Genomic DNA, 27,597 nt, shown 5'->3' on the forward strand with positions numbered 1-27,597 from the left:
ATTGGGGAAAAACATCAAAATTAATCTGCACTTGTACGTTATTATAACAGTAATATCGCTTTGTAGTATAATACAAACACTATAAATTACAGAACACGTACAGCACGTTTTTAATTTACACAGTTAACTTAGAATCCTCTATATATTACATTTATATTGTATATGATGCTCTTTTGCTTAATGCTATTATTTGTGATTTTGCAGGATTTTGCATTTGCAGTTGACTGGCATTGCCGTGATTTTAGACAACATGAGGCATGAAGTCACGTTAGTTTATTTCTACATCTGTAGTTAATTTTAATGACGTCCCTACTTTCTCTTCCCTTCAGTGTTTCCTATTGCTCAGAGGATGTCCTGCGAGACATCACTTTGAAATGTTGTTTACTAACCAGAAAATCGTTTATTAACCTACTTGAGGGAGTCAGAGTACATTAAAAATAAGATAATTACAATGGATAATTTTACAGTTATGCAGGCATTTAAGTACTCTATTTAACTTCAAACGTGATTCTTGTGCTTGTAAGCATTACACAAATTCTTTGTGAAGTCAGGTCTGTGAACTCTCTTCCCACTCACTCTCTTCTTGAAGGATTGTAAGCTGTTAGAAAGATGGTTTTAAAGAAGAAAGAGGTTAAAGTGGAGGCCCTTATTCTGGACAGTGGACAGCTGGAGAATCTGGGTGGTGAGTACAGGATGATGGTTGAAGGACAAGGGAGGAAGTATGAGTGTACAGTATTAGTCACCACATTACAAAAATGATATTGGTGCTTTGGAGTCTGCCCAAAAAAGAACAACCAGGTTTTTCCTGGACTTAAAGGAATGTTCTACACGGGTAGATAAATAAAGAATTTCAAGAAGTTGCCATGATTAACATCAAGCAATACGACAAGACCTGAATGGTCTTGTCTAGTGTGTGACCTTTCTTATATTCTTTTGATCTAAATGAAGAAAACTGATCCTCTCAACTGGTGGTCATCTTTGCTTCCAGTAGTTCCAGAAGCTACACTGGATGTCATTACTCTTTAACATTCAAACTTATGGACATGTAGTCTTTCTGCTTCCTATTGAATTAAATTACATTTGTCTGTGAGTGCTGAATCTGTTTGTGTGTAAGTGAACACGTTGTCATGGTATAAGTGACATTAAGACAGTTTGCACTAGATCTAAACCTGTCATTTACGAATTGTGGAGGCCTGGCCTGTTTGTGTTGACCTTGTCTAACGTCAGGTTGTATGTTTTCCTGTAGCTCTCAAAGGTGACCCCTTGGCAGAGCAAATTGCTGAGTTCTTGCAGGAGTGTGCCAAGCTAACAGATGGAGTCCAGCAGATACAACTGATTAAAAAAGTAAGTACTTTTTATAATCAGTTCTTCTACTGGAACGCCTATCATTGATATCCATGATTTTTTAAAGGAGTCCTACTTTCTTGCTGTTTTGCGATTTGTGCTTGAAGCTACAGTATGGGTGTATCCTTCAGCGATAGTGGAATTAGATTAAATCGACATGTTAGACATGAGTGGACTTCTTATGTCAATTCTTCTCTTTTTACAGGGGACAAGCACTAGTAATTTAAGAAAAGGTTTGATATATGTCTGTGGGAAAACAAGCACACTGCTCAAACCAAGAGTTGTCTGCTGGACTACGATAAAACAAGAATGGCCAGTTTATTTCGTGCTGTATTCTTAGGTTGGTTCCCTTCTGGAGCAGCTGAGTGAAGACGAGGCTGAAAGCCCGCTGATGAATGCCTGCCTGGAGACATTGGCCTGCGTTTTCTTCTCCCTGCACTCCAGAAACCCACTGAAGAGAGCTCTTGCAAGGTGCGGGCAGATTTCTTGTCCTAATGCCAGATTTACCTGTCATTATGCTTAGACCTTTGCAGAAGTTTTTGGGTAAAGGCACATCACATGAAACCCATTCTCTGGTCTGGGCTGGGGCAGAGAGACACCTGATTATGGGGTGCGCAGCTTCTTACTGCCTCTTTGCACTTTGCACAAGCATTAAATGCACGGTGTTTAAACCACCGGAGGTGCTCAGTCCCCACACTGTTCATGGTACAAAACAGTATGTGTCTCAGTGAGATCAGCAAAGCAGATGTGCCAAGACCTTCAGGAAAGGCTGTGTGCACGTGGTAGTGCTCTTACCCCAGTGTGTCCTCTCTGCAGTGCTCTGAGCACAGTACCAGGCTGTCTGCAGAACCAAGCTGTGCGCTGCCTGTCCCAGCGTTTGTCACAGAGCCTGACCACATGCAGCTCAGCGCACTACGCACACCTTACCGATACCATCACTGCCTGCCTCGACGGCTTCCACCTGGGTATGTTTCAGGTTTGAATGTGATAGAGCAAGTGTCATGTGAAATGTGATGCGATGCAAAAGTTTGCAATTTTTCTCTATTGTTTGGGATCCAATATAGCTTTGTTTTTTAATTTGTTCTTTAATTTGTGTATTAAACCAACCATATGAAACCTTTTAGTTTAAACTTTTGTATTAAAAGCTTGTAACAAGATTAACAAGGTTCTACAGGTTCTACATCTCAAATATTTCAATTTTTTGTTTCATACAGTTGTTTACTATAAAATATTATTCCATAAAGTTGTATTAGGATTTCCTTGGTCCATTTCCTTTGACAGCCATTTTTTCTGAGATCTCCTCTATGGTGGAGGCCATTCCCCTATACAGAGCCCTGTAAGATTATTTGTGTTCTTGAGGAGCTGTCTAATTTATTTGAATTCCACTAATGTGCAGTGTCACATTTTCTAAAGTAAATATTTTAGTCACAAATGCTCAAACTGATCACTTTGATGGAGGAAACAAGTTAAATGTCAGTATAAGCAGCAAAGAAAAATCCAGAATTAAAATGTTGGTTGCATATGTTTTCACTCCCTTTATTATGGCAAACCATAACAGTTTGTAAATTCATGAAAGTTTATAAAGTGAAAGTTTATTATACAGGTCACACAATTAGTTTTATGGCCTTTTTGCAGAAAGAGTGGTTCACATGATTTCAGAATAAACACACCTGTCTCTGTAAGATCTCTCACTTTCGAGCAAAGATCCAACTATGAATTATTTTAAAACCAATTCAGGAATAAAGCTGTTTCAAGACTAGGAGTTAAACAGGGCAGATATGTTTGTAGTAACTTGGTTCCCACTTTATTAATGACTTCAAACTGCTATGTTCTCATTTGTGAATTATCTAGGGAGCAAGGTTGTCCAAACTTTCCTTTTATACAGTGCAGTTTTACATCAGATATTTAACAGAATTACCTTTTCTTATTGCCTTGGCCTTTTTGACTTGTATCATCTTTTTATATTTGACCCGTCCCAGTTCCTGATTTGGTTGTGTACATGGGAAAATATTTTGGTTTGTGAGCTACAGAACCAATTACACTTTTTTTTTTCTACCCACAGGTGAAAGTTGCATTCACAGTTTACTAACAGAAGGCAAGTTGGGATTTTGATGGTTTTTAAGACTAGCATAAACTCAGATTCCAGCAAATTTCTGTAAAGGGTCCTATAAAGGCGCAATAAAATGTAAAAATGTACTTATGTTTCCATAATTATTACTTGCAGTGTAATGTCATTTATGCAAATAAGTTCAGCTAAACTTTTAATGAGATTTCCTGTCAGACCTCATTGCTTTGGGCAGAGTAATTTACAGTGCCAAACTTGTGTGAGCATTAGATTTGCTTTTTTATCTTTACAGTGTTGCAGTTTCTTCAGAAGGCCCTGTCTGAATATCAACAACAGAACAGGTAAAATTGGGGTAATTATTGGTACACTCCTGTTGTTTTAATTGTTCATGAATGGTGCTGTGTTCTGAAGGCTGTGTACTCTGAGACAGTGAAATGGGCTACACATACAGTGTATATGTTGGACCACGTGGATATCACATTTAGATGGCAACTGAACAATTTCACTCACATGAGTGATATATATGCTGTATTATCAAGCAAACATGCCCTCATAGGCACAAATGGAGATGATATTGACTACCTTTAGTGTCTCAACTTACGTGTCTTTTACTGGAGTTGCCCATGGTAACATGTTTCACATAGTTTCATCTGTAAAAAGTATGAATTTTTTTGGCTCCACAGTGCGTACTTTTTAACGATCTAGTTGTTTGAAATAATTTTCTAAGTATTGCGTGAAGCAGTTCAAGAGATCTGAACTTGTTTGCCATTGATATGGTATGGCATTTGAATGTTGTGCCTAACACTGTTTAGAGTTAATATTTTAATGCCATATCTGGATTTTGGAAGCTGAGGTGGTAGTGTCTGAGCATTCTATTCTGTTTGTAGTCGTCTGGTAGGCAGTCCAGTTGCTCAGGCCCAGCTGATGCAGGCATGCTTGGCCACAGTGAAAGCTTCCATGCTGGTGGTACAGAGATCCCAAAAGCAGATCACTGCGGTCCTGCAGGCAGCACCTGACAGCCCCCTGATGGACACACTGTGTGACCTGTTGCGCTGCTACACCAGCATACTCACTGAGGGTAAGGCAGCCACTTTGCACTCTCCTCAGTGACTGTCTTGACATGAGGGCCAATCACAAACATGAAATGGAGTGAGAAGTCTCTTGGATTATACAGTATGGACTGGCTTTATTTTTAGTTTTTTCCTCTATTTTTGCATTGCTGTCCTTTTTTGTCCCCTTGATGGTATTTGCTTCATGTCTTTGCCTCCTGGGCAGGTGACTTTGTGCAGACAGTCCAGAGCACTGCAGGCATGGCAGTAGTACTGCTGACTAGGAGCATGACGGGGCCCAGTGACTGTGTGGCCAGTGTGGTGAGTCCATTATTGACCAGTGTTTCTACTGGATACAGGGTATTGAACATTATCATTATTGGATCAACTGAACTATGCCTTGAAATTCAGTTATCCTGCCCATAGTTACGATTATGTCTTCCTTTCCAGGAAAATAAATATAAAGAATAAACTACAAAAGTGCAGAACATGTTTGGCACAGAAACCTGTTCACTGCTCCTGTAACATCTGAGGGAGAATGCTGTTTTAATTAGGACAGAAACAGTCCCAATTTTAAGTTGTGACATTATTAAGATTTGAAGTTCAGCACTCCATAAAGTGGACCTATTAAGAAACACCAGTGTTGATTGTTGCTGATTTATGGGCTGTCTCTTCCAGCAGCCAATGCTGGGCTGATGTGTGTGTGCTCTTCGTGTGACAGGTGGCCAGTCTGTTGCTGGGCTCAGAGGAGCGTGTGGGTAGTGCACCTCAGTGGTTGTTAAAGAGCTGTGGAGAGCTGTATCACTGCGTCCGCCCCACCAGTGTGACCCTGTTCCTGTGCCATGGAGCTCTGGCTATGCTGTCCTGGCGGGGCAAGGCTGCTGGGTCAGGCGAGGAGAGGCTCTTGTTGCTCATTCCCAAATCTTTGCTCTCTCTGGACTCCAGGTCAGACCCTGATTAGTTCTCCCTTTTCCTCTTTCCTCCCACTTCCAATGCAAAGAGTTATTCCATTCTAATTTAGCACAGGTAAAGACAATCTATACGATGCCACAACGGCTCATTGGGCCAGAGCTCATCCTGGTTTCTGTAGCGTTAAGCAGAGACCTGTACATTCTCAGCAATGCTTGTCCCCAGTTATACAGATCTGAGTGGACTGGAGAAAATCAAGTAAAGTTCTTCATTCAAGGTACAAGAGCAGATTTCATTGGACACTTAATCCCACTATACAACGCCTCCCCCTTCTCTCCATTGGGCATTCCTAAAAGTTCAGTTGAGTATTTGACACTGCTGCTTGCATGTGCATTTTTATGTTTTTGTTTTCTTTCATGCATTGTTCTGGGTCCCGAGAAGCCTAGTTATGATATCTTAAAAGGTTTAGTACACTAACTTTTTAACAATTAAATAATTAGTGTAATTTAACAGTGCGTACACTAAGATTAAAGACATGCTAATGGCTGTGTAGTGAAGGTGTTCCTGTCTGTATTTCTGTATCTGCAGTGTGCGAGAGTCCAGCACTGCAATCTCGGTGGCTCGTGTCTTGACTCTATGGAGCTGTGCAGCACTGGAAGTCCTGCAGGGGGAGCACTGCTCTGCAAGCCTCAGGCATTCCCTGATGGGGGGCACTGAGCTGGTGGGACGCCTGCTGGAACACATCTATGCACATTGGGAGCATCCTCTGGATGGCGTCCGGCATCAGACCAAAGCCCTGTTTAAGAACGTGCTCAAGCTGCACCAGATCGCCACGCGAATATCTGACCCCCTTGCAGACCCCTTTTTCACCAGCCTGACCCACAGCCTGCTAGGGCTTGAGTGGCACAGCAAAGGAAAGTACGGCTCTCTGAGCTGTCTGGTGGACTACCTGGGTGCAGAGAGCCTCCTCGCTCTAGATCCTCAGCTTCCTGCACAGCTTCTCTCTCTCATGGGGGATCAGTCTCTCGCCCCCTATGCCAGCAGCCTCCTGGAGACGCTGTTTGTGAACCACAAGGCTCAGCTGGCATCCGTTCATGAACGGGGGGATTCGTGGATGGAGATGTGGCACCAGACCTGGGTGACACCTCTGCTGGCAGCTCTGTGTGAAGGTCAGCTGGACCAGACCACCTACATCCTGGACTACTGCCTGCCCAAGATACTGAGATGCAGCCCTGGCAGCGTGGAGCACATGGTTCGTGCCCTGCAGAGTAGCCAGCACAGCCCAGCAGGTAATAACACAGGTAACAAAATCCCATACGATAGCTTCTGCCAGCCTGGTGTGAATTAGAACGTGAACCTCTTCCAGCAGTGACTACACATGCCGCTTACTACAGAGGTAACAGACCCTCTGTCAGCCATGTGGGTGAGAAATCAGCATGATGGATTTGCCTACATCAAGTCTATTCCATAAAATGCCAGTGCAGCATCTCCAAAAAAGGTTGTCATTTTCCTTGATGAGGTTCTTGGATCAGCGAGCCGTGGGCTGCTGGCTGTCCAAGATGGGCTGACAGGCGCCCCTCTTGTGTTTTATGTAACCCGTGTTTCTGTCCGGTCTGGCAGGCTCTCCAGACTGCAGGGGGGCCCTGGGAGCTCTGGTGACCTGTCTGCGAGCGGCCCGGGCCCAGGGCGTAGTCAGTCCCTCTCAAGAGGGGCTGTGGGGGGGGCTGGTTCCCCTGAAACTGCTCTCTCAGGCCCTGGTGCACAAACATGACCAGGTACTGTATATTCATCTATAGGTGGTTGATTGGCAAATAAATCTTGGCAGAAGATGACAGGCTTGAACTTAAGCTAGTTTGTTTGATGCTGATGTGCGGAGGCACCAGAAATTGAAATTGTATGCATTGAGATGTGCAAAGCACTGTAGAAAAAAAGGACTAGAAAAAAAAAAAGATCAGTTAAAATGTTGATAATATCTAACAGGTCAGCAAGGTGAAAGGGGGCACGCAATAAACAGAATCTGGTGGTAATATTGGACACATGGGAAATCTGTACAGCAAATAGATCTCAGTTTTCAAAAGCTGGTGTGAGTTTCAGGGTTTAATATAATAGCAATATGAGGTGAATCATATTTAACTTTGCAGTGTAGGTTTTGCATTTGTAATGTGCGCACATGTCTGTGTATGCAACAGGTTCGTTTGGATGCCCTGGGGCTGATCTGTGAGAGCCACCGCAGCACAGAGAACCTATCTCCAGAGGAAATGGATCTGATTCGCTACTTCCTGCCCAGCAGCCTGAATAGCCAGTCTCCAGGAGTGAGACAGCAGACTCTCAGCCTACTGAAGAAGGTCAGACCCTGACCTTAGGGTCTCCACTTGGGCTTGGCATGCTGGTTTTAAAAGAGTTTCAAAAGAGCAACAGGGTGATGAGTAATTGATGAGTAATCCAACCAGGAAAGGTAGTCGTTCAAGTGCATATTGAGTCCTATAGACCAGGCATTGATAGTTTGAGTCAGTAATTCTGGTCAGAGTCAGGCTCTGACCAGAATTCCCTTAGGAGTCCATGTACGGAGGCTTGGTTGTCTTTGACGAGGGGTGGACAGGTAGGAGTCAGGTAGGTAATTCCTAAGCTTTCAGAGCAGCAGTGATCTCTGTCTACAGTCAGGCAGCTGTGAGCAACTGTGACAGTTCCATTTCTCCTGCAGCTCATACTAACAGTCCTGTAGGCATTGTGGGACTCTCAACGGGAAGCATGGCCAAGGAAGGCATGTACAGTTCTCCCCTCCCTGGTTTGTGAAGGGTCTTCAGTGTAAACCCTAATCAACAGTTTATATTATATATATGTACTGGAACTATTGGCAAAGACAGTGCATTAAAGTTCCATCTTTCTGTTTGAACACAAAAGAATCTTTAAAAAAGTCAGAAGACTATGCTTTAATTTAAACTCTGTGATTCTATAGCTGCGAGAGCCGGTTCTTACTTTTGTGTAGCAGTGCCCTCTGCTGGAATTTTGATTCAGTTTCAGTTTTCAGATTCAGTTTTTGATTTTGTGTAGTCCCTTTTTCTGTCCTTATCCGGCCCTGAGCCGGCTTTCTTAAAATTTCATTCTTGAGCTCTTACTGTCATGTTGGTCAAGCTCCTGTTCTGCAGCATATCAAAGCAATGTGATAATATTTCTTGTTCTACCTAACAGTTCACCAGCTGGTAGCTTTATATGCTTTGATAAGTTAAGCTCACATTGCCTTTTGGCGTTAGAAAAAGGCACAGCGTTTTTTAGCATGTATAGGACAGTGTGTTCTTGCCTGTGCTGAGCATGTGGTGCTTTTACCTATGCTGTAGTTCAGCATTAGACCCATGGCCACTTGCTGTGTATCCTGTGCTTCCCTCCAGCTGCTGTGCAGGATGAGGGACAGTGCCCAGCTGCTGCAGAGGAGGCTGGAGCAGGACAGGCCAGAGGAGCGGAGCCAGGAGCATGGGAACAGGACCACACTGCAGACATATGAGGTACAGTGTCTAATGGATGAGAGGAGGGCCACACGCACGGCTGTACACTTGGATCAGGGAGAAACTGTGCCACATTCAATATGGCTTTTTCACCACAACGTGAAGAACATACACTTTACAAGCGAAAGGAGGTAGTCTGGCTTGCCTTTCTTAGCGTCAAAATTGAGTCTAGGCAGTTGTTTTAAAACTCTGGGTAGAGAAATCTCTTGTTTTTGGTACTAAATGCTCCTAAACCTATCACCACTTATGTCTGTGGTCTCATTGCTGAGCTTGAAAATATCCCCTGGAACTGAATCGTCTTAATTCCAGGCAAGAAAAACTCAATTCCCTTAATCTGTCTGAATACAGCATTCCTTTCAGACCAGAAATTAGTCTGTTTACTCTTCTTAGTGTTGACTCTGTTGCAACAGTATCTGCATTTTGAATGTAGTCCAACTCTCCCATTCTGTAATTTTAACATTACATCTGTTAATTCAAATGAAATGTTTTTAACTGTGTATGCAAGCATTTTCTGGCTTTTTTATTGCTTCCTTACACTGACGTTGTCTAGTTAAGGAATGTAATTTAACAAACTCCTAGATTTTCCTCTTACATTGTTTCATTGCAGACCTTCTTGAACGTAAATTGGCACAATTGTGTTGTTGAACAATTTCAACTTTAGGGTATTTTGTTTGGCCTTCAAAGAAATGCTATTTTTACTTTATGCACAAGGCTTTAAGAATTTAGCAGTACAGTGTTCTGTTGTACCGCCTGGAGGTGTCTTAGCCCATGTCCAGTGCCGTGGTTTGCAGTCTGTGGTTTGTGTGCTGTGCTGTAGGAGTTTCTGCACCGGCTATGTGAAGCCCTCTTCCACGCCCTGTTCCCTGGTGCCTCCTTCCCCACCTGTTTCACTGCGTTACACCTGCTGGGACTCATCGCTGACCTCTTCTCCTTCAGCACAGGTCTGTCCTACAACTCCTGAACAGAGAGATTTTCCTCCTGTTTTTTTAGTATAATTTTAAGCAATATTAAAAGACAGGACATTAACAGCCTCATGGTAATTTTAAAAATCTTAATGAAGTTTTTTCTCGGTAGGACAATACTTACTGGAGACCTTGTTTGTATGCTTTTATGTTCGTGTCTTCTGACTCAGATTGGAGTAGCATAGGTTCAGATCTTAGTGAATGTGATGCTGCTGTTAGACTCTTGAGCAAAGTACTTTCTGAAAGTGCTCCAGTTAACACTGTCGAATAAATGGGTTTCCAGGTCCTCATGGTGAATGAGAATGTGTTCTCAATTCACCTGTGTGAAAGTTTTGAAATGTGAGTATTCTGTTGGTGGTTTCAGTGTCATCTGTGTAGCTCTGTGCTAATTTTTCATTTTTTCTTCCCTCTACTCATTCATGAATTTAAAAATGTAGCCAACAGGTGCTCAGTATACATAGTTGAGTTTTGTGATTCAGATGTGTTTAATATGTTAAATCTCTGTAAAAATGCTTTTATAATTCTCACTTTGCTGTGTGCAGTGTCCTGACAGCCTTTCTTCCTCTGTCTTTCCCCCCATCAGCGGATTCTGGTCCTTGTTTGTTCTCACTGGGACAGATGGTGACCCCTTCTCAGGCACAGGCCGTGCTGTACTGCCTGGCCAGCTCCTTCCTGGGGGTCAAGCAGCTGGCCTTCCAGCTGCTGAGGAGACTACCTCCTCCAGCCCTCGGCCTGCAGGTCAGACTCGCTGCCTCTCACACAGGCCTGGCTGGTCATTGTATGCATAGCAGCTACTAATATGTATTCAGGCTCTTCTCTGTATATTAAAATACAAGTAACCCAAGCTCAGCTCTGCTCAGAATTTTAAATGGCATTCAATCTCCATGGTATCTAGTAGTTCTTTGTGCCAACAATGACAGCTCCCTATCCCTCAGACAGCCTGTTGGTGCGTCCTGCACTCTGGAGAAAAGCGTCTTATTTATTCAGTACATCAGAGCAAAATAGATTAAGTAAAAGGAAAATTTTGTGCCAGTAACACCAGTGACTCCTGCACTTGTTCTGAGACCTCACGGGATTGAACATGGGCTGTGTTACTAGCCTGCTGTTGCCAGGATTGCCCAAGCACTGGCACATGGTTGGCAGAGTGCTGCCCTTGTAGGGTGGACATCAGTTGGTCAAAAAGTCTCTCCACTGTTGTTGAAATCGTGGCTCTGTTGCACTCTCCTGAGAGGCATTCTGTAGTTTGCAACGTGTCAAGAAGGCTGAATAGTTCACACAGTTAGGTGTGCTAGAGGGGCCTGTCTACAGTCCCCATTTCTTCCAGAGTGGACAGGGCTCATTGCTGGTAAGCTGAGTTATGAATAATTGGTGATTTGAAATCAACTGAGTATGTCAAAAACATTGAGTATTGCAAGGTTTTTTTTTTAAAAAAGCCACTCCAGGCCACTAAAACATTTATTTTTCAGTTTTTGAGTTTCTAACTTGCCTGTTGTGAACTTGTTCTTCTTTTTTTACTTCAAATCATTGGTGTTCTAGAGAAGAAGTTGTTAAAAGCAGATTTAATTCTGGTTGCTTGTCTCTGTTGTACTTGGTTCAGAAGTGTTTCAGTAAAAATGAATGTTATCTCTTAATGCATTGAATAATTATATGTTAAATTTTCATAATGCCCAAAGCACAAACTGTTTGCAGCAATTGCATGATTGATTTTGCCACAGTGTAGTGCTAGTGCTGTTTCATTATCCATACAGTATGTGTTTCTGTTCTCTGTCCTGGGACACAGGAGCCAGGCAGGCTGAGCTCGCTGCTTCGAGTCGCTCTGGACCTCAGCACCAGCACCAAGCCCTTTGATAGTGTCACTGCCTCCCACCTCCTCAACTTGCTGGTCTATGAGGAAGGGCTGGTGGAGGCCTTGAGCCACCGTGCCCAAGAACAGTGCATCTCATTTCAGCCACCCACACCAGGAGAGTCCCCGGCTTCTAAGGCCTTTAAGCTTGAGAGGAACACATTAGCAGGTATGAACTTTGTGTCTTTTTCCTATTGAACATAATGGTATTGAGTATTCAGATCACTCAGTTCAATAAATGATTTTTACTGGCAAATACATACAGAAATATGTAAAAGATGTACAAAATCAGAAAAGATAAATTGCTTTAATATTGTGTGAATGTAAAAAAATAATGTTGCGTTATTAGCCATCATGGTAATTAATTTACTGGAGAAGACCGTTTTACAGAAAAAATATTATGTAACTTACATATACCAGTCCCTTTCTTGTACTGAAAGGCTCATTCTTTCTTCATATTTTCAGGTTACAGCACATAGTGGATCCTTAAACACTTAATGTAGGTTGTCTGTATATATCTGGAAGTAAGAGTTTAAACATTGTCAACATTCAGAGCAACTTAGGCCTTAATTATTTTTTTCCTGACACCAAAGCTGTACTTGTTTAAAGCTTCATGTAGGATGCTCTGAATACATGAGCCTGTCTTTAAGCCTCACATTGTTTATAACTCTGTGAGTGTACTTTTTGATATTTGTGTGGTGCGTACAGCACATGGCACGGCTTAGCTGTGTTTTGTTTACCGAGTTTTAAAGTTACAACAATCTTTCAGCTTTCATCTGTTAGGTCAGTTAGGAACACTAGTCATATATTTAGAAGCTCATGTAATTTACAGCATATGTGCACAAAAAAAATTAATCATCTGTGGGTAGTTAAAAAGCAAAGTAAAGATGAATTGCTGACAACAGCTCAGTGGTACTCTAAACATTTCCATTATGACTCTGTTTCTCTCTTATAAACTGGAGCCTCTGCACTGTCCAGAAACAGCTGGAATTCATCTTGGAACAAATGACATTTCCTTTTGCTGTTTAATCCTTGAAATTTTTGTTTTTTTGTGTAATGCTCTCCTTCTGGATAGTTAATGTGCAAAGGCTAAACCAGTTTCTTTCCAAGTTGATACTGAAAGGCCATTTCAGACATACTCACCACCATAAACACTGGACTACAAATGGATGCCTAAAATTGCTGTGCATGCACAAATGTGTTTCAGATTTGCTTTTATCTAATCATACTGGGTATAGAGCTACAGTCAACTAAATAATCAGACATATGACAATGGCATTATTCATGTTTATAATCTAATTTATGATAATGCTGTGAGTTTTACCAGTGGTACTGGAATCGACATTGCGATTTGTAAAGTCCTTGGCCATCCTTTAATCTATTTTGGGTTTATCCATAGAATTAGGAAGCAGCTGTGTTTTGGGGGCTGAGTTTCCTCAGCTTTGCTATTTTGGTAAAAAAATCATCTCCCCTTGCCCTCCCCTGTTTCTTAAGTTGTATGATGACTTAATTGTTAAATCTAACTGGCTGGTAGAACTACCCTTAGAAGCTGTTTTCTCAGAGCTGCTGGCCTCCACATTCCCTTTCCTGGCATCAGTGGGCTCTCCCCTTTATTAGGCCTTCTCCTTGTTGAGCCAGCCCTTAAATACTGCTCTCCGATGCGGTTTTTATGATCATCTGTGGCTGAGGAAGGAGGGGGCTGCCAGCTGGGTAGAACTGGTGGTTTAGGGGGCGGGTGGGAGGGGATACCGCCCAGGGAGGATTTGGGGGATGGGAGAAGGAGAGGGCATGGAGAGAATTTGGAATGGTTTTCGTATGTTAGGTGGCCATTTTGGATTGTTTTCTGCCCCTATGAAAATGTGATGACAGAAAATTAAAACGTAGACTCCCTGAAGCCCACGCATTAATGGTACGGTCTTGTGCGGTGTTTTCTCACTGTTGTCTGAATGACTGATGTCTCTTCTCTGCCATTTTGCAGTGGTGCTGTTCCTCCTGGCGTGTCTAAAAGCTGAGGTTGCTCAAGCTGAGACCTCTCTCCTGCAAGCTGCGGCCTCCCACCCCCTTTATGGACGAGCCCATTGCATCACTGTGGCACTGCAGCAGCTTGACTCACAGTGAGTATCAAACTGCTCCCTCACTGCACCCACACCCCTGCATGGGCTTGCCAGCGTTTTTAGCATGTTACTCTGGAAGCTTTAATTTTGAATGAACTTATATTTTCTTCAGACAGAGCTGGGGCAGTACAACTGTTAAGTCTTGACTTTTCGACAGGTCCCTCTTGCTGGTGGCAGAGTGGAAGCCAGTGGTGGCAGAGCTCATTGAGATGTCCTACAGGATGTCTGATGTTGTGTCACCTGTTGTACAGAGCTCCTCCCCCGAGGGACTCATTCCCATGGACACTGACTCGGGTGAGGCCTGCTTGACATTACTCCGAATAAAAGAGGATCAATCCATTACATTCAGCGTTGATCGAACATGGGTTTTTACACGAGGCACGAGTTGAGGTCTCGATGCGTTATGTCTTTCTCTCAGAATCATCTGCCTGCCTGCAGCAGATCCTGCAGGAGATTCAGCCTCGTGACACGAATGACTTCTTCACATCACCTCGTCAGCTGGGCAATAGTGAGCCGGAGCCAGGGGGAGGCAGCCTAGAGCAGGCGCATGCTGCTGGGGCCACAGGTCAGCAACAGTGCCTCGGTGACTTCCTTCTGTTTCCAAAGGGGAATAACCCTGGGCCAGGGTAGGGCATGAGTTGTTAACCCTGCAGTGAACAATGCAGCAGGTAAAGGTCTTTTTCTGTCTTGATCCTGAAGACGTGCTTTGTTTAGGTATGTATTCATGTCTTTATTAAGTGAGCATGATGATTTTTGTATAAAAGAAGAGTTCCAGTGTAGCTGTTTCACATTGACATTTTAGATATGTTTATTGTCTTGCACAGAGATTACTTTAATAGGATCCAATATTCATATATTATACTTTTATTATTTATAATAATAACATAAATCGCCAATATGGTTGTCAGATTTCAAACCAAATCAAAACTATTGGTTAGTTAACTTTAGTTTATGCAAAAATAGTGTTCTAATCTGGATGATACCTGTACTTCTATCACTTTTTTAGGTGTCCATTTTCATTCCTCATAGTCCTATTCACTGTAAGCTCTGGGAGGCACTGTTTCTCCATTGAACAGTCTAAGACTGTGGAGCCAGTGAGCCAGTGCCTCACAGAGTAGCGAGACATCTGATCTTTTGTCCTGCTTCCTGCTAGCAGACTGTTTCACGTTTTGAGAGGGATTTTGTAAGGCAGGCAAGAAACAAGATTCTTGGCGATCATTTACCACCACAGTGTTTGAGTTCCCATCACCTCATTTTAGATACTATTTGAACTTGCTTGCTTGTTAAAAATAGATCAAATGGAAAAATAGCTGATAGTAGTAATATGACACAATAGTTTTGCTATAGGGTTGGTAAATTGACATCTGGTCACATAACCCAGCGGTTCTGATACTATGGGGCATGCACTATGGGTACAGTGTTACAGTTAATCAAGAGCAATGAGCTTAAAAGCAGCTCTGGATTCAACAGCAATCAGATATATCCCCATCTCTACATGGTACTGTACTTTTGACAATTTCTTTTTAATTGTGCATTCTGTTGGGAAAGTCTGTTGCTGGGAGTCTTGAGCTTTAACTTTATTCCCTGGTATGCACATTTGTGTGTTAAAGTCCAGTTTACATGGGACTAAAAATCTCCACAAAGCGGTTTTGAATATTAACTGAGGAAGTTTAGTCCAGTTTGAAATGTCCGTTTTAATTTTGTCCCAGTAAATTTTCTAAGACCTCCTCAGGACCTATGATTTCAGACAGCACTGTTTCTTTAATCTGGGTTGAATACTAAAGAAAGTATTTTACTTAATACCAGAGAGGAAGTAAAAAGTTGTAATACAGCCTGTGACATTGTACCAGATGAAGCTGTGATAAACAAGAGAAAATATATTTGGAAATTGACTCATTTTAAAGATCCACATATGCCTTAGACCTTTTTACTTTTGCAAGTGCTCTGATTCCAATAAATAGGGCTGCGATATGCAGGGATAAGAGGAATGTGCTTCGTTTGTTAGATTAGCTACTCTTCTTGCGTTTCTCAGCAGCTGTAAGAGACACACATGGTGAACATATTGTGAGGGACATCGTGCTGGATTTTTAACATGCACGTTGCAGGACAATCCACAATTTGATTAATGTGCTCAGGTACGACATTACCCGTGTGAAGTTCTATGTGCTCAGCTCCAGCATGTTTGCACGATGTATAGTTATGGAGCTGCACAAGTACAGGAATCAAAACTTTGGGCTTAGTGCCCGAGTGGTAATTTGACTTGTGTTTTACAGACCACAAACTTTGATTAAAGTGCTGAGTATTTCATGGTTTGTACTTTATTTTGAGTATACCTTTATACAGATCTGTGTACGCTATTTTGATATTTAATCAGTACGAACTTGAAACGTACAGTTTGTAAAACTGGAGACAGATTAATGAGCCTTGAAACGAGGGCCTTGTTTGTTGTCCTCTGGCAGGTGGAGGGGAAGAACAGTACAGAGTTACGGCTCAGATGGTGCTGGTGTGCTGCTGGCGGACGATGAAGGAGGTGTCCATGCTGCTTGGGATGCTGTGCCAGAACCTGCCCCTCCAGACTGAAGCCCCTCCTCGAGAGGGGCTGATTACGGAACAGCAGGTGAGCCCCGAGTCTCCCCTGCACCCTGCACTATACAGAGTTTCCACCACATGAGCCAAAAAACCTGCACAGCATTGGCCCACAGGCCACCAAGGCAAAGTCTTTGTCTTATAGTGCTTTTTGTTGTGGCTGTCTTTTCAAAGTGTTTTATTGCAAGAAAGTGCCCCTTTGACAGTAGGAGGTCATTACCGCAGACCTGGGAATATTTTGTTAATGGGAATATTGGAGACCATTCTCAACTGGCAGTGGCGTAATGGAAGATGCTGGAATGCCATTAAAGAGCAGTGTGCGCATCCCGTGAAGCTTGTGCAGTGCCTGAGCAGCAGCTACACCTGCTTCCATGCTGCGGATGTCTTCAATTAGCAACCACATTCATTAGGCAGAGCCTTCATTTCACTCAGGACCTAGTGTTTAATAGCCGTAACCAGTTTAATTTGCACACATTCTTTCCAAATTGCTTCCACCTCTGTTGTAAACACAGGACTGGCTCTTGCCAGTTCTGTTTGGTTTCTGGAAAAGATAAGCTCTTTCCCAAATGTTAATATTAAACAGTTTCTGTCCCTGGCTGCACTATGGTATCTGGCTGCAGTGTTCTTTTGCATAGTAGACTTTACCAGAACGGTGTTTTATAGACGTTTCACAAACATACTGGATCAGAGGTAAAAGGTCATAACAACATTAAGAAAGTTTCACTCTTGTGCTTTGAAAATACATCGTATTTTTTTCTTGTTTCTGTTGCAAAGTAAAACAAGGTTACCTATGAAGCTATGGTCTCTACATCATCTGAATTTCATGATTTTCATCTAATTTGGCAATTACTACCTCTGAAACCTGAGAACATGAAGACAAATGCAACTGTCCTTTTGGAGCTTTTGCTGTCATTGGGTATTGAATCATTTAAGGCCGACTAGATATGATACTAGATTTTTCCCTTCTACCGATGTTCTGAGTGCATGAGTTAGTTATTGTTTTCCTCCCATTAATCTTTGGAGAACAGCGGATTTCCTGAAATGATAGATTGAGACGTTTAGTAGTATTAGTTTGTCACCAGTTCCCACAGTGCTGTGGGGATAAAGGTGGAACTTGGAATCTGCAGTCTACAGTGAGAAAGAAGTACAGTTTAGTGAGTTACTAAAGGGACCTAAAAGAGTTCATTTGACTCTTTAACTGACTGCCATACTGAGCCTGAGTATATTCTTCGCTGCCACAGCAAGGCCTACTCTCTGCATGTCTGGTTAACACAGATTTTAATTTAATTGTTTTGAAGAGCATGCATTCAAAACAGAGACAGAGACCCGCCTAGTTTTATTTTCTGTACCGTAGGAAGTGTTTCAACATCTCCTGATTTTACAGCTGCCATTTCTGAAGTTCCGAGAAGGCGGTTTGTTTATTTAGATTGCTTCCTTGGATTGTAAAACAGGATTGATTTGATCGTGACTTGGCTGAAGCCTTCATCCTACATAATAACACACAGCTTTAAATGCTTCGTTTGTTTCTTTTTTTTCTTAAGAATGAAGCAAATCGAAGTGGATCTTGACTTTGACAGTTTCCATCAGCTTTATTGATTTCCACATGTGTGGCTCCAGCTGTCGAGAGTTCTTCTTCCCCAGCTCACACTGGGATCAGATGATCGTGGGGTTATGAAAAAGGGAGAGAAGGGTTTTCAGTGGAAGTGCCTCAGTCACTGTGTTTTATGAATGTCACAGAGGGTTTGGTTTCAAAGTGGCAGGCTTGCCTTTGCCAGGGGTGAATGTGTGCCATTGAGCTGCATCACATTTCCCTCCTTTTCGCGGCTGCTGATGATCTGAGTACATAGTGGCTTACAGAATTACACGCCAACTTCTTTGACCCGTATGGAATGAGCCTCACATTGAAGTCTGCTTATTGTGTGGGAAAAAATATATGGTCTTAAATTTGAACTGCACAAACATGGATTTTTTGCCGAATATGTAAGAGAAGATTCACACCTGTTTAAAAACGTGACTAACGTGTACCTTGCTGTCCAGGTGCAGGCTGGAAGACAAAGAGGGGCACTTTTGCTTTCTAAGATGCTCTGTTTCATCATACAGTATAAAGGCTTAGATCTGGAGGAAAATGGTCTATTTTATGCTGTTTGACATAAAGATTTACATAATTGCATTTCTCACTTTTTGTCTTGGCCTGTTATTTCTTTTCTGTCATGTCTGAAATCAGAACTCATGACCACCTTGTGATCAAGTAGAGATATCTTCTTGAACCTTACATAAACCTCCGAGGGACTGACATCCAGGATCCAGGGTAAAACGTCACTGTACCAGCTAGTAATTATAAGTCCATTGAAAAGACGTTTTGATGCACTAGAGTCAAAACTGTGGAGTGATTTTCAGAAGTGAAAATGTGAAATGTGCATGCAAAATAAGTCACTGAATTGATACCAGAAAAACAGAATTAAGCACTTTCCTGCTTAATGCCAGATATGTTTTAAATTATGTTGCATAGTTTTTGAGGAGATGTTGAAATCAATCAGATGGTGCCTTCAACAGAGAACAGTTTTCAGATTTCCCGGGATCGCAATGAAAATGCAGAGGAGCTTATTATTCCAGTTCAAACTGGTTAGTACTGTAGCAGTTCTTAATCTTGCTGTAAATGAACAACTGTAAAGCAAAACTTAGTATTAGTTGTATGGTGCCAATAATAATCCATACATTTTCAATAAGCGTTTAGTTGTGGTTAGGGTTGCGGGGAGCCGGAGCACTGACATCACTCCTACCCACTGGAGGATGCGTGTGAGCCATCATGGACTCATATGCTGGTCACATTGAGCTGATGTACCACCCTCTGATGTGTACGGATATTGTCTTTGGGAATGCGTTCACCAAACATCCTTTTATATAATCTAAGTACCAAGATGAATTGCTCCACGGTTCACAGTGCAATTGTTTGCATGGGCCCATTAAGCTGTAAGAAACATTGTGTGTACTTATGTGAACAACAGGGTTGAATGGGAAAAAAAAAGATTCAAGGCTAAAAACAAAATTCAGGCAAAGCAGTGACTGATTTCCTAAAAAGAAGTTAATGGTGGCAACCTGTATGAGTTGAAACCCACCTTTTAAACAACTAGCCTGAACATCATTGAGAATAATTCCTTCATTTAAATACCCTTTTTTACAGTCACTGTTCTGCCTTCCTAGCAGGGCGATGGAAAGCTATGAGCATTTAATAGGAGGCCTAGCGCCAAAATAAATGGAAAACTCATTTGCGTACTGTCCTTTAGCTTTACTGAAGTAAGTGCAGAGCTTGGCAGGCTTTCGTTACGGATCTGAAACTTTGTTTCCGACCCCAGTGAAGAGAGCCGTTCTCTCGAGATTCATGAGATGTGGGAGGCTTCCTCCCACACCCCACCCCACCCCCCTCCCCCGTTATCCAGGGTTAATTTGGTTGAACAAATGTATGTGAGCAATTCAGATTTTTTAAATGTTTTTTTAAATATTAGTTTTATTTTCCGGCAGCCTCCGCGGAGTGTTTGTGCGTGTTTATGACAGCCCAAACATCTTCCAGCTAGTACCGTCACTGGCTTGAGTACGGAGCCTTGCCTTGTTTACTAGCGCTTTGCTGGGCAACAGCAAAGTGTTTACATTCTCGTCAGCGCTATAGCAACAGAAACATTTAGTCACTCCTCTAATTGTTTTTAATACTTCATTTTTCTGTAATAGTTTCTTGAGGGAAAAAAACCCAACAGGTTTCTGATTGCAAACAGCTCTCGCTCAGTGACTGCAATGCCGGCCGATGTCAAATAGGTGCTGAAAAAGACCAAGGGACTGACTCATCTCAGGCCTTCTCCCAGATTGAGACTGGAGTTACAGGGCAGCAATAACCAGATGCAAATGTGCTTCTTGTTTTTCTTCCGTAGAATTTACAGAAAAGAGTGAGGCATTTCTGCTTAAAATGTTATCTAATTATTTAAAGCTACAAAAATTACTTAGATTATTACTTACTGTAGATTATTAATACTTAGATTATTTAGATGAAAGCAACAGCTATTCTAAAGTTTATGGTAATGCACTACAATAAATTACCTTTTCTAAAAAAAAATTATCAACTATAGGAAGGATAAAGATTAATAACCACATAAAGCTGTGTTACTTTCCAACTAAATAAGGAGTAACTTCTTAAACATAATTGCCCAGTCACAGCTCTGTGTCTAATTAATAGGAAGGCATTCAATTGTTTGTGGTGCTGCCTGGTCACAGGGGTTTTTATCCTGTAGCAGCATAAGTCAAGTTCTTACAGATTAACTGGTTTTCCCAGACTTCTATACTATATAAGCATGTTTAAAAAATTAGGAAAATCTCCATCCAAAAAACAAAACATCTAGATTTAACCGGTCTCTGTATTAAGTATTAATTACTGTATATATTTTTACTGTTGTGCACTAATATGACATTAAACCCTGACACTACCCTAATCAATTTGCTGACTTTCACAGGCACTTCAGCTCTGGGGTTAGCACAGTAATGTGAGGTGTTTGTTGAATTTGGAATTTACATTAATTTTGGTCAAATACCTGTAAGTATTTGCTGCCCTCCTTTTCATGTTTTTTTATGTGGAAGACCTTAATTTTCTGAAAGGGGATATGGTTGCATTTGGAGGGTGATTGCTTGTTTTGGGCTTTCATATGAGAGCAGTGGCAATCAGATAGGGACAACGTACATGTGAGGAAAGCCCAGTCATGTGGCAGCTGCCTAAGGTGATTAGACTCCTGTTATTTTTTTAAAGGCCTTTACTTCACTTTCATTGCAAACAAATGAGAATGAAAGGTGCCATTGAAGGATCTCTGGTTCCCAGAATCTTTAACGCCTGTGGCATGTAATGATCTCTGAGATTAGCATCTTGGTTTACCCACTGACCCTGCAAGGACCCCACAGAGTCGCTGGTTATGCCTTTCCAGAAAGAGCTTTTTAGTCTTAATAATGTCTTAGCTTAGATTTAGCTCGGGTATCCATCTACTAGATCCCTGAAAACGAGACCCAGCAGCCAACAGTAAACACACCCAAGCTTTTCTCTGCAGGCTGGTATTGTGGGATTGGGGGGTCTTTAAGCTCATTTTTCATGTCTGGCTATTGCTGATCTTTTGCTATAGCTAAAATCTGTTAATTCTCTGTAAAACCTCAAGTTAAAAAAATCAGAAGCAAGATAATTTCCCCTTGTGTCTCTCCTGGTTACTGTCACAATTTTATGAGTCCAGCTACGCTGCTTTGATATTCCCTTGGGCTGTGAGTTCTGAGGCGCTGAGCACACAGCGATGCTGAAGGTTAGAATTGCAGGTGGGGAAACATCACTCCGTAACGCCCTTCATGCTCTGGGCTTATTGGTTGCATGGTTGCAATTTGATATTTTGCATTATGCAGCATATGGTTGCTACGGTGATGTGAGTTAAGCACATCCTTATTGTGAACTAGTCATGTGGATTGCTTATGATTGCTCTATGAATATCCTTCGTGGCATCACATCATGCCAAAGCTGAACCTCCTTTGTAAACGTACAGGCAAGAAAGATTGATCATCTGGGCATGAAGTGCAAATGGTCTTGAAAGCTGCCTGAATCAGATGGAACGTTTCCTGTTGTTCATGTTAGCAAGACATAGAACCAAAAAGGTAAATTGGCAGGAGTTCAGTGTTTGGAGAGGGTCAGAAAGCCTATTGCAACACTGGGTGACCAGAAGCTGTGATAAAGAACCCACTACAGAGAGTCTAGAGCAGTGTGATTCAACTGAAGGAGGATTCATTTGGAAACATGTACTAAACTCTGATGTAATGGCAGGCATGGATTTCAGAAATAATGCCATTAGCTACTAAAGCATAAGGAGAATTAATAACTAGCTGAATAAACCTGTTATTGTCATACCAACCAAGCAGTGGCCTGTGGATCTGCCTCGACTTCATGTGCAGTGTGCTTGAAATGTGCTCCTTTGATTGGTCTAAATTTGTCCTGCACCACAAAGACCAAGTTCTGAATATCCCATTTTTTCCAACAGGCAATTATCATGGGAATCTTTTATAATAAAGTATGACAAGTCCAGCTGTGTGTTTGTTAGCATTTTCTCTTGGTATTAGTAGTCTTGGGGGGTAGCCTAGGGGAATCAAGCTATTAAGGCTTATTTCTTTTGCTATGGTTACTGTGACCACATTTCATATACCGGACTGTATATAGACTGTGAAACAAAGACTTTAATCAGATCCATAAAAATTAGGTTTTGAAGATCTAATTAAAAGAGAATAATGCCACTGATGTCCTGTAAGCAATGTGTTTGGGGAATAAATGTGAGTTTCTCTACCTCTTGACAGTTAAGCAATTTATTCATAATTCTTAACATTGTGGTATTTGCTTTCGTTCTGTAATTCAGTGTACTTCTGCTCTCATAATATTTTACTGATATGATATATACGTGAATGAAGACATTTCTATGTCTTTATAACTCATACTTTAATGTGACAAATTGTGGTCTCTGTTACAGATTTTTTTACAAAATGCAAAGAAATATGTGCTAGCAGTCATAAGAGGGTACATCGCTAAAACCGTAATGTAGATATCTGGAAAAAACAGTTGTTGGAATGTTAGTTGCAAGACACTGTACAAAGTAACATTATCTATGAGGCTATTTAGACAAAGCGAACATAAAACAGATCCACCCATATAGGTTACACCCACAGCTGCATGTGTTAAATCTCTCAGCATAATCCATCTTGAAAACTGTGGAATGAATGCTAATTATCCCACCTTTGTGACACATACTGTACCACTTATTCAGAATCCTTTAATTTTGCTTTCTAGTTTGTGGATTGTGTGCATCTTGCACTATATGATTGGATGTCTGGTAAGCTGTTGCTTCTGTAAGAACCCTCTTATATCAGCAGACTATGAAAATTATTTCAGAATTATTAAAAGAAGACTAGATATATATCAGTGCAGCCATGGAAATTCCACGTATTATATAGAGCTTCCTTATGCTAGGGATCTGGTTTCTGGAAAAAAAAAGGAGCTTTGAAAGTGAAATGATGATTTCAGCTGTCAGCTGAGCCTCCATAGCCTGTCTGTTCAGACACTGTGGCCTTGGTTTGGTTCCTTGGTTTGGTTCCCTGCCCTACCTTGCCCTTTAGTTATTTCACATGGATTCCTGTTTCTGGTCTTGTCTTAGTTTGAATCTACCTTTGTCTGCTTAGCACAGACTTTTATAAGCCTTCTCAAACGCTTAGATAATCCATTTTTTTCTGAAAGGTGTTTTTTTATCACTTTTTTTTTGCAGCTCTCGCTGCACCAGAGTTTCTTTTTTATTCATCACCAGCTGTATCAACCCGCAATTAACAACTGGCAACCCAGAGGTTGCTGCTGGAAGAGGTGTAAGAGGGATTGGTAGGGGGCGCTCTGTGTGGTCTGTGTGGGTCCTAATACCCCAGTATAGATACAGCGACACTAAACTCTAAAAAAAGCCATCCTTTGGATGAGACGTAAAACTGAGGTCCGTCCTCCACATGGTCATTAAAAATCCCATGGCATTTTTTGGAATTTTTTTTTTAAGAGTAGGGGTGATACCCTGGTGTCCTGGCCACATTTCCCCCCCTGGCCTTTACCGGTCATGGCCTCCTAATAATCCCCATCCATGAACCGGCTTCAACACTCTGTTCTCCTCCCCACTGAGAGCTGATGAGCATACTGGCACACCCTAGCTGGTGTGGTGGAGGCTACACATCACCTGTAAAGCGCTTTGAGTGTTGTCCAGAAAAGCGCTATATAAGAGTAAGGATTTTTATTATTTTATCAGTTGTTTCTTTTGCACTGTATGTTATAAAAAAACTTATAGCCTTGGAGTTTAGTTACTGATTCCATCTTTTCTTGGCTTCTTTGAAATGCATTAATTCCATTGCATAGCTCCCATGGCTTAAATGATCTAAAGTCTCATCCTAAGTCCTTAAATACTTGCTTCTCAAGCAAAATGGCCAGAATAACTTTCCTTCTTTTGCTCCTTTCCTTCCTTCCCACAGGTGGAGGGAGTGGGCCGGTACTTCCGGCAGCAGCTCCTGCAGTCTCGTCACCGGGGGGCGTTTGAGCTGGCCTATGTGGGCTTCGTCAAGCTCACCGACATGCTGGCCAGGTGAGCACAAACAGGGTGTGCCATGTGCCGCTTAAATTCTGGAAGGAGGGCTCAGTCATGGGCAGGAGTCGTGTTCCAAGGTTAGAACAACGTGATGAGGCCAGGAAGGCATACCAGTCAAACCCAGGATAAAATACACTACAGTATATCAAATCCGTTTGGTCTGTCCCCTAATTCAAACTGCTGCCTCAAGCTCACCTCCAAGGCCAGACTAGACGAGCAGCGAGCCCACTGTGCTCAAAAGGTGAGCTGCTCTTTGCACGGAGTTTGGGCTGCTGAGAGTTCTGGGAAGCAATGCTATTGTAATGCATCATCTAACCCTTGGCAACTTGTTACTTTCATATTTAAAAAAAAACATTATGGTTTATTTTCAAAATTCATTGTAGATAAGCTGAATTCACTTTTCAAACAAAAAAACCTTGTGGCAATGTGATATAAGTGAGAATCAAACCTAAAGTTTGTTGTATTGTTTGCATATAGTTGAAGTACAGTGGCAAAATAATTCAATACACTTTTTACAGGATTCATGAGCTGCTTCAATGCACGTTTCAGTTGACTGCCTAAGACTGAAGCATTCCACTGAGACATTAAACCAAGACCCTGACTATTTGGTTATTACAGATTCGATAAAACTGTTCATAACAGGTGGGGTGTTAGCCTGGACTCCTGGCTAACTTCCACATGGGGCTCACACAGTCTGGCCTCCCTGCATTTCTTTTTTCATTCATCTCATTCTTCCTTGAATTGAGTTGGTGAAGCTATTTTTTTCACATTTTTGTGCCTGGTGTGCAGTGTAAGTAGAGAATTACGAGTGCTTGGTGTCACCCATGCGAGTGCTGCACCTCAGTGGTGGATCAAGTGGTCCCCTCCCCTTGGCAATCCTTTGGGTGAAACGTGCTGTAGAAATATAATTGTTAGAGCTGTACGTATTGTACATGATGTATTAATCCCACATTTCACCTCTGCAAGCATGGTCAAGGATGATTTGAGGTGAGTGTCTTGGTGGCAGAGAGGTCACATTGTTTGCAGTCCCAAATGCCAGTGTAACTAATAGCATCAAAAAGCTCCTGTAACAAAATGTGGAAAGTGAAAGGAACCAGTCTGCAGTATTGACAGTTGGTGCTGATGTTTACATGTCTGAGAGAAGAACCCAAAATTAATTGCCTTTTTTACATGTTCTTTTTGACTTCTACAACATTCTTTAGTGGACTAGTTCTGGACTAGGGTTGTGCATTTTGTTAATGTCTGAATTTAATAGGAACTCTGAGACTTCCTTCTTTCTAATTAAAATATTACTAGTGTTTTTGAACATTGTCAGTTCTTTCTAGAAAACCACACCTTTCCTTCAAAGGCAGTTTTAAAAGGATTCCAGCTGAAGGCCTGAATTGTTTAGCTTTATAGGGCATCCATCATAGCTGATCATTAACATGAGCAAAATATAATCAAAAGAGTTACATACAGAGTGATTACAATTACTGGATACTGCTGTAAAAGCTGATCTATTAGTAAACCCCAGTACAAGCTGTAATTTATGTAGGTCATCTGCAAAGAGGAAAATTACTCAGGTGTATATTAAAAAGGCCACACTTCGTTTGCACTGTGACGTTTTCGATTACATATTAATAAAGAGGATGTGTGACTTCAGTCCTGTTATTTAAATATTTACAGACCACACACTGAAATCTCTGGTCACTGTGCTATCAGGGAATTTATTATTATAAGAAACAGTAAGCATTTGAAGTGCCGGAGCAGTTAAAAAAGTGTTTTACTAGAGATTAGTCTGCAGTGCTGGTCGACAGAGCTTCATGATGAATCATGTCCTACCTGGGAACTTCAGGATGTGCTGTTCTGCTGAAAACTATTTCTCTTTCACAGGAACAGATAAGAGATTTCTTTTATGGTGGTGGGTGCAGCACAGCCTTGGCCACAGAGTTCAAAGGACGTTATGGCTGGATGCCATTTTGTTACCTTCAGTTGCTACATCTCGCTCTTGTTCTCAGAGACTTGAAAGGTGTCTCTGTGTGCACGTTTCTGGAGCTATCTTTGTTAGAATGGTGTGCGGTGATTTAGATGGAATTGACTTCTTTGTCCCCTCCCACCATTTGTTTTATTACCTTCCCACCAAACTAACAGCTTCTTTCAGGTTTTCCTGTATTTCTTGATTTGGTCATTTCAGAAGTGATTAGAATTTATTTTACAAAACCTTTGCGTGATCTGGCTTCGTACATCTTTAAAGTCAGTGGAGAATAAAAATAAATAAATACAGCCCAATGGTAGAAAATTGAGGTATTTAAAGCCTTTGTTTTTCAGAAGAGTCATCCTGAAATGCTTAAGAGTTGCATAACAGCTTAGTTACGGGGTGCTAATTATGAGTCTTTTATGTTGAGCTCTGCAGGATTTTGTTTGAGTTGTGGGAGTGCTACCCAGCTATGCGGTTGAAGCCTATACCCTGGCTTCTTTCAAAAACTGACTGATTGAGATCCTTGGACCAGTGGACCACTTAACTACCAAATGGGCTGAATGGTCTCCTCTCATTTGTAACCTTTGTTCTTATGTTTACCACTCTGTTCCCCATTGCAGGCTGGGTTCTGACTGCCTGGTCCTGCAGGAGAGCAAGAGTGTCAAGCAGCCATACTGTGTACAAGCTAACAGAAGGAGAGCCTTTGATATGGACTTTTACCTGGCTATCCCTTCTCTCATAAAACAATGCTTCTTTTATAATATAAAGCCAACTTCCTTGAATAATGAATTATTTGCTTTTCCCAGAGCATGGCCTGCTTTGATTGTCAGCTGCAGTTAACCAGTCCTGCTTTTGCAGTAACGAATCGAGATCTAAGGCTACTGTAACTTCCATGGATCTGTCATTGATTTGTACAATTATGCTGTCAAACAGAGTCTTAGAAACAAACTTACATTTCCCATTACAGGTAAAGGTCTTTTTAGGAAAGCACCATAAACAAGAATTTCAGCCTCTCCTATTCTTTGTGTTAGACTAAGGAAAGGTTGCTTTGGATATCAAAATGCTAAGCTGCCGAGTTTGACAGCTGTGCTCTATTGCTTTCCTGA

The 27,597-nt window shown here is 41.7% G+C and overlaps 1 protein-coding gene across 4 annotated transcripts in view; it reads left to right on the forward strand.

The window, feature by feature from the left end:
* Positions 1-27,597, forward strand: part of thada (THADA armadillo repeat containing) — a 112,948-nt gene that overhangs the window by 253 nt on the left and 85,098 nt on the right. Inside the window, exons 2-23 of one of the 4 annotated variants that reach the window (XM_088610714.1) lie at positions 205-267; positions 590-682; positions 1,247-1,344; positions 1,685-1,815; positions 2,161-2,309; positions 3,407-3,439; positions 3,702-3,750; positions 4,297-4,487; positions 4,685-4,779; positions 5,180-5,403; positions 5,956-6,668; positions 6,988-7,142; positions 7,557-7,712; positions 8,754-8,867; positions 9,685-9,808; positions 10,413-10,567; positions 11,610-11,841; positions 13,651-13,786; positions 13,944-14,080; positions 14,205-14,351; positions 16,246-16,403; positions 24,422-24,531. In XM_088610714.1, the coding sequence (XP_088466840.1) occupies positions 610-682; positions 1,247-1,344; positions 1,685-1,815; positions 2,161-2,309; positions 3,407-3,439; positions 3,702-3,750; positions 4,297-4,487; positions 4,685-4,779; positions 5,180-5,403; positions 5,956-6,668; positions 6,988-7,142; positions 7,557-7,712; positions 8,754-8,867; positions 9,685-9,808; positions 10,413-10,567; positions 11,610-11,841; positions 13,651-13,786; positions 13,944-14,080; positions 14,205-14,351; positions 16,246-16,403; positions 24,422-24,531 (3,380 nt within the window). In that variant the 5' untranslated portion in view covers positions 205-267; positions 590-609. Of the gene's footprint in view, positions 1-204; positions 268-551; positions 683-1,246; positions 1,345-1,684; positions 1,816-2,160; positions 2,310-3,406; positions 3,440-3,701; positions 3,751-4,296; positions 4,488-4,684; positions 4,780-5,179; positions 5,404-5,955; positions 6,669-6,987; positions 7,143-7,556; positions 7,713-8,753; positions 8,868-9,684; positions 9,809-10,412; positions 10,568-11,609; positions 11,842-13,650; positions 13,787-13,943; positions 14,081-14,204; positions 14,352-16,245; positions 16,404-24,421; positions 24,532-27,597 lie in introns of all 4 variants that reach the window. The other 3 variants (XM_088610712.1, XM_088610715.1, XM_088610713.1) reach the window with 3 other exon arrangements.

This window comes from Lepisosteus platostomus, chromosome 17 (genome assembly GCF_059453375.1).
Source record: "Lepisosteus platostomus isolate fLepPlt1 chromosome 17, fLepPlt1.hap1, whole genome shotgun sequence".
Taxonomy (NCBI): Eukaryota; Metazoa; Chordata; class Actinopteri; order Semionotiformes; family Lepisosteidae; genus Lepisosteus; species Lepisosteus platostomus.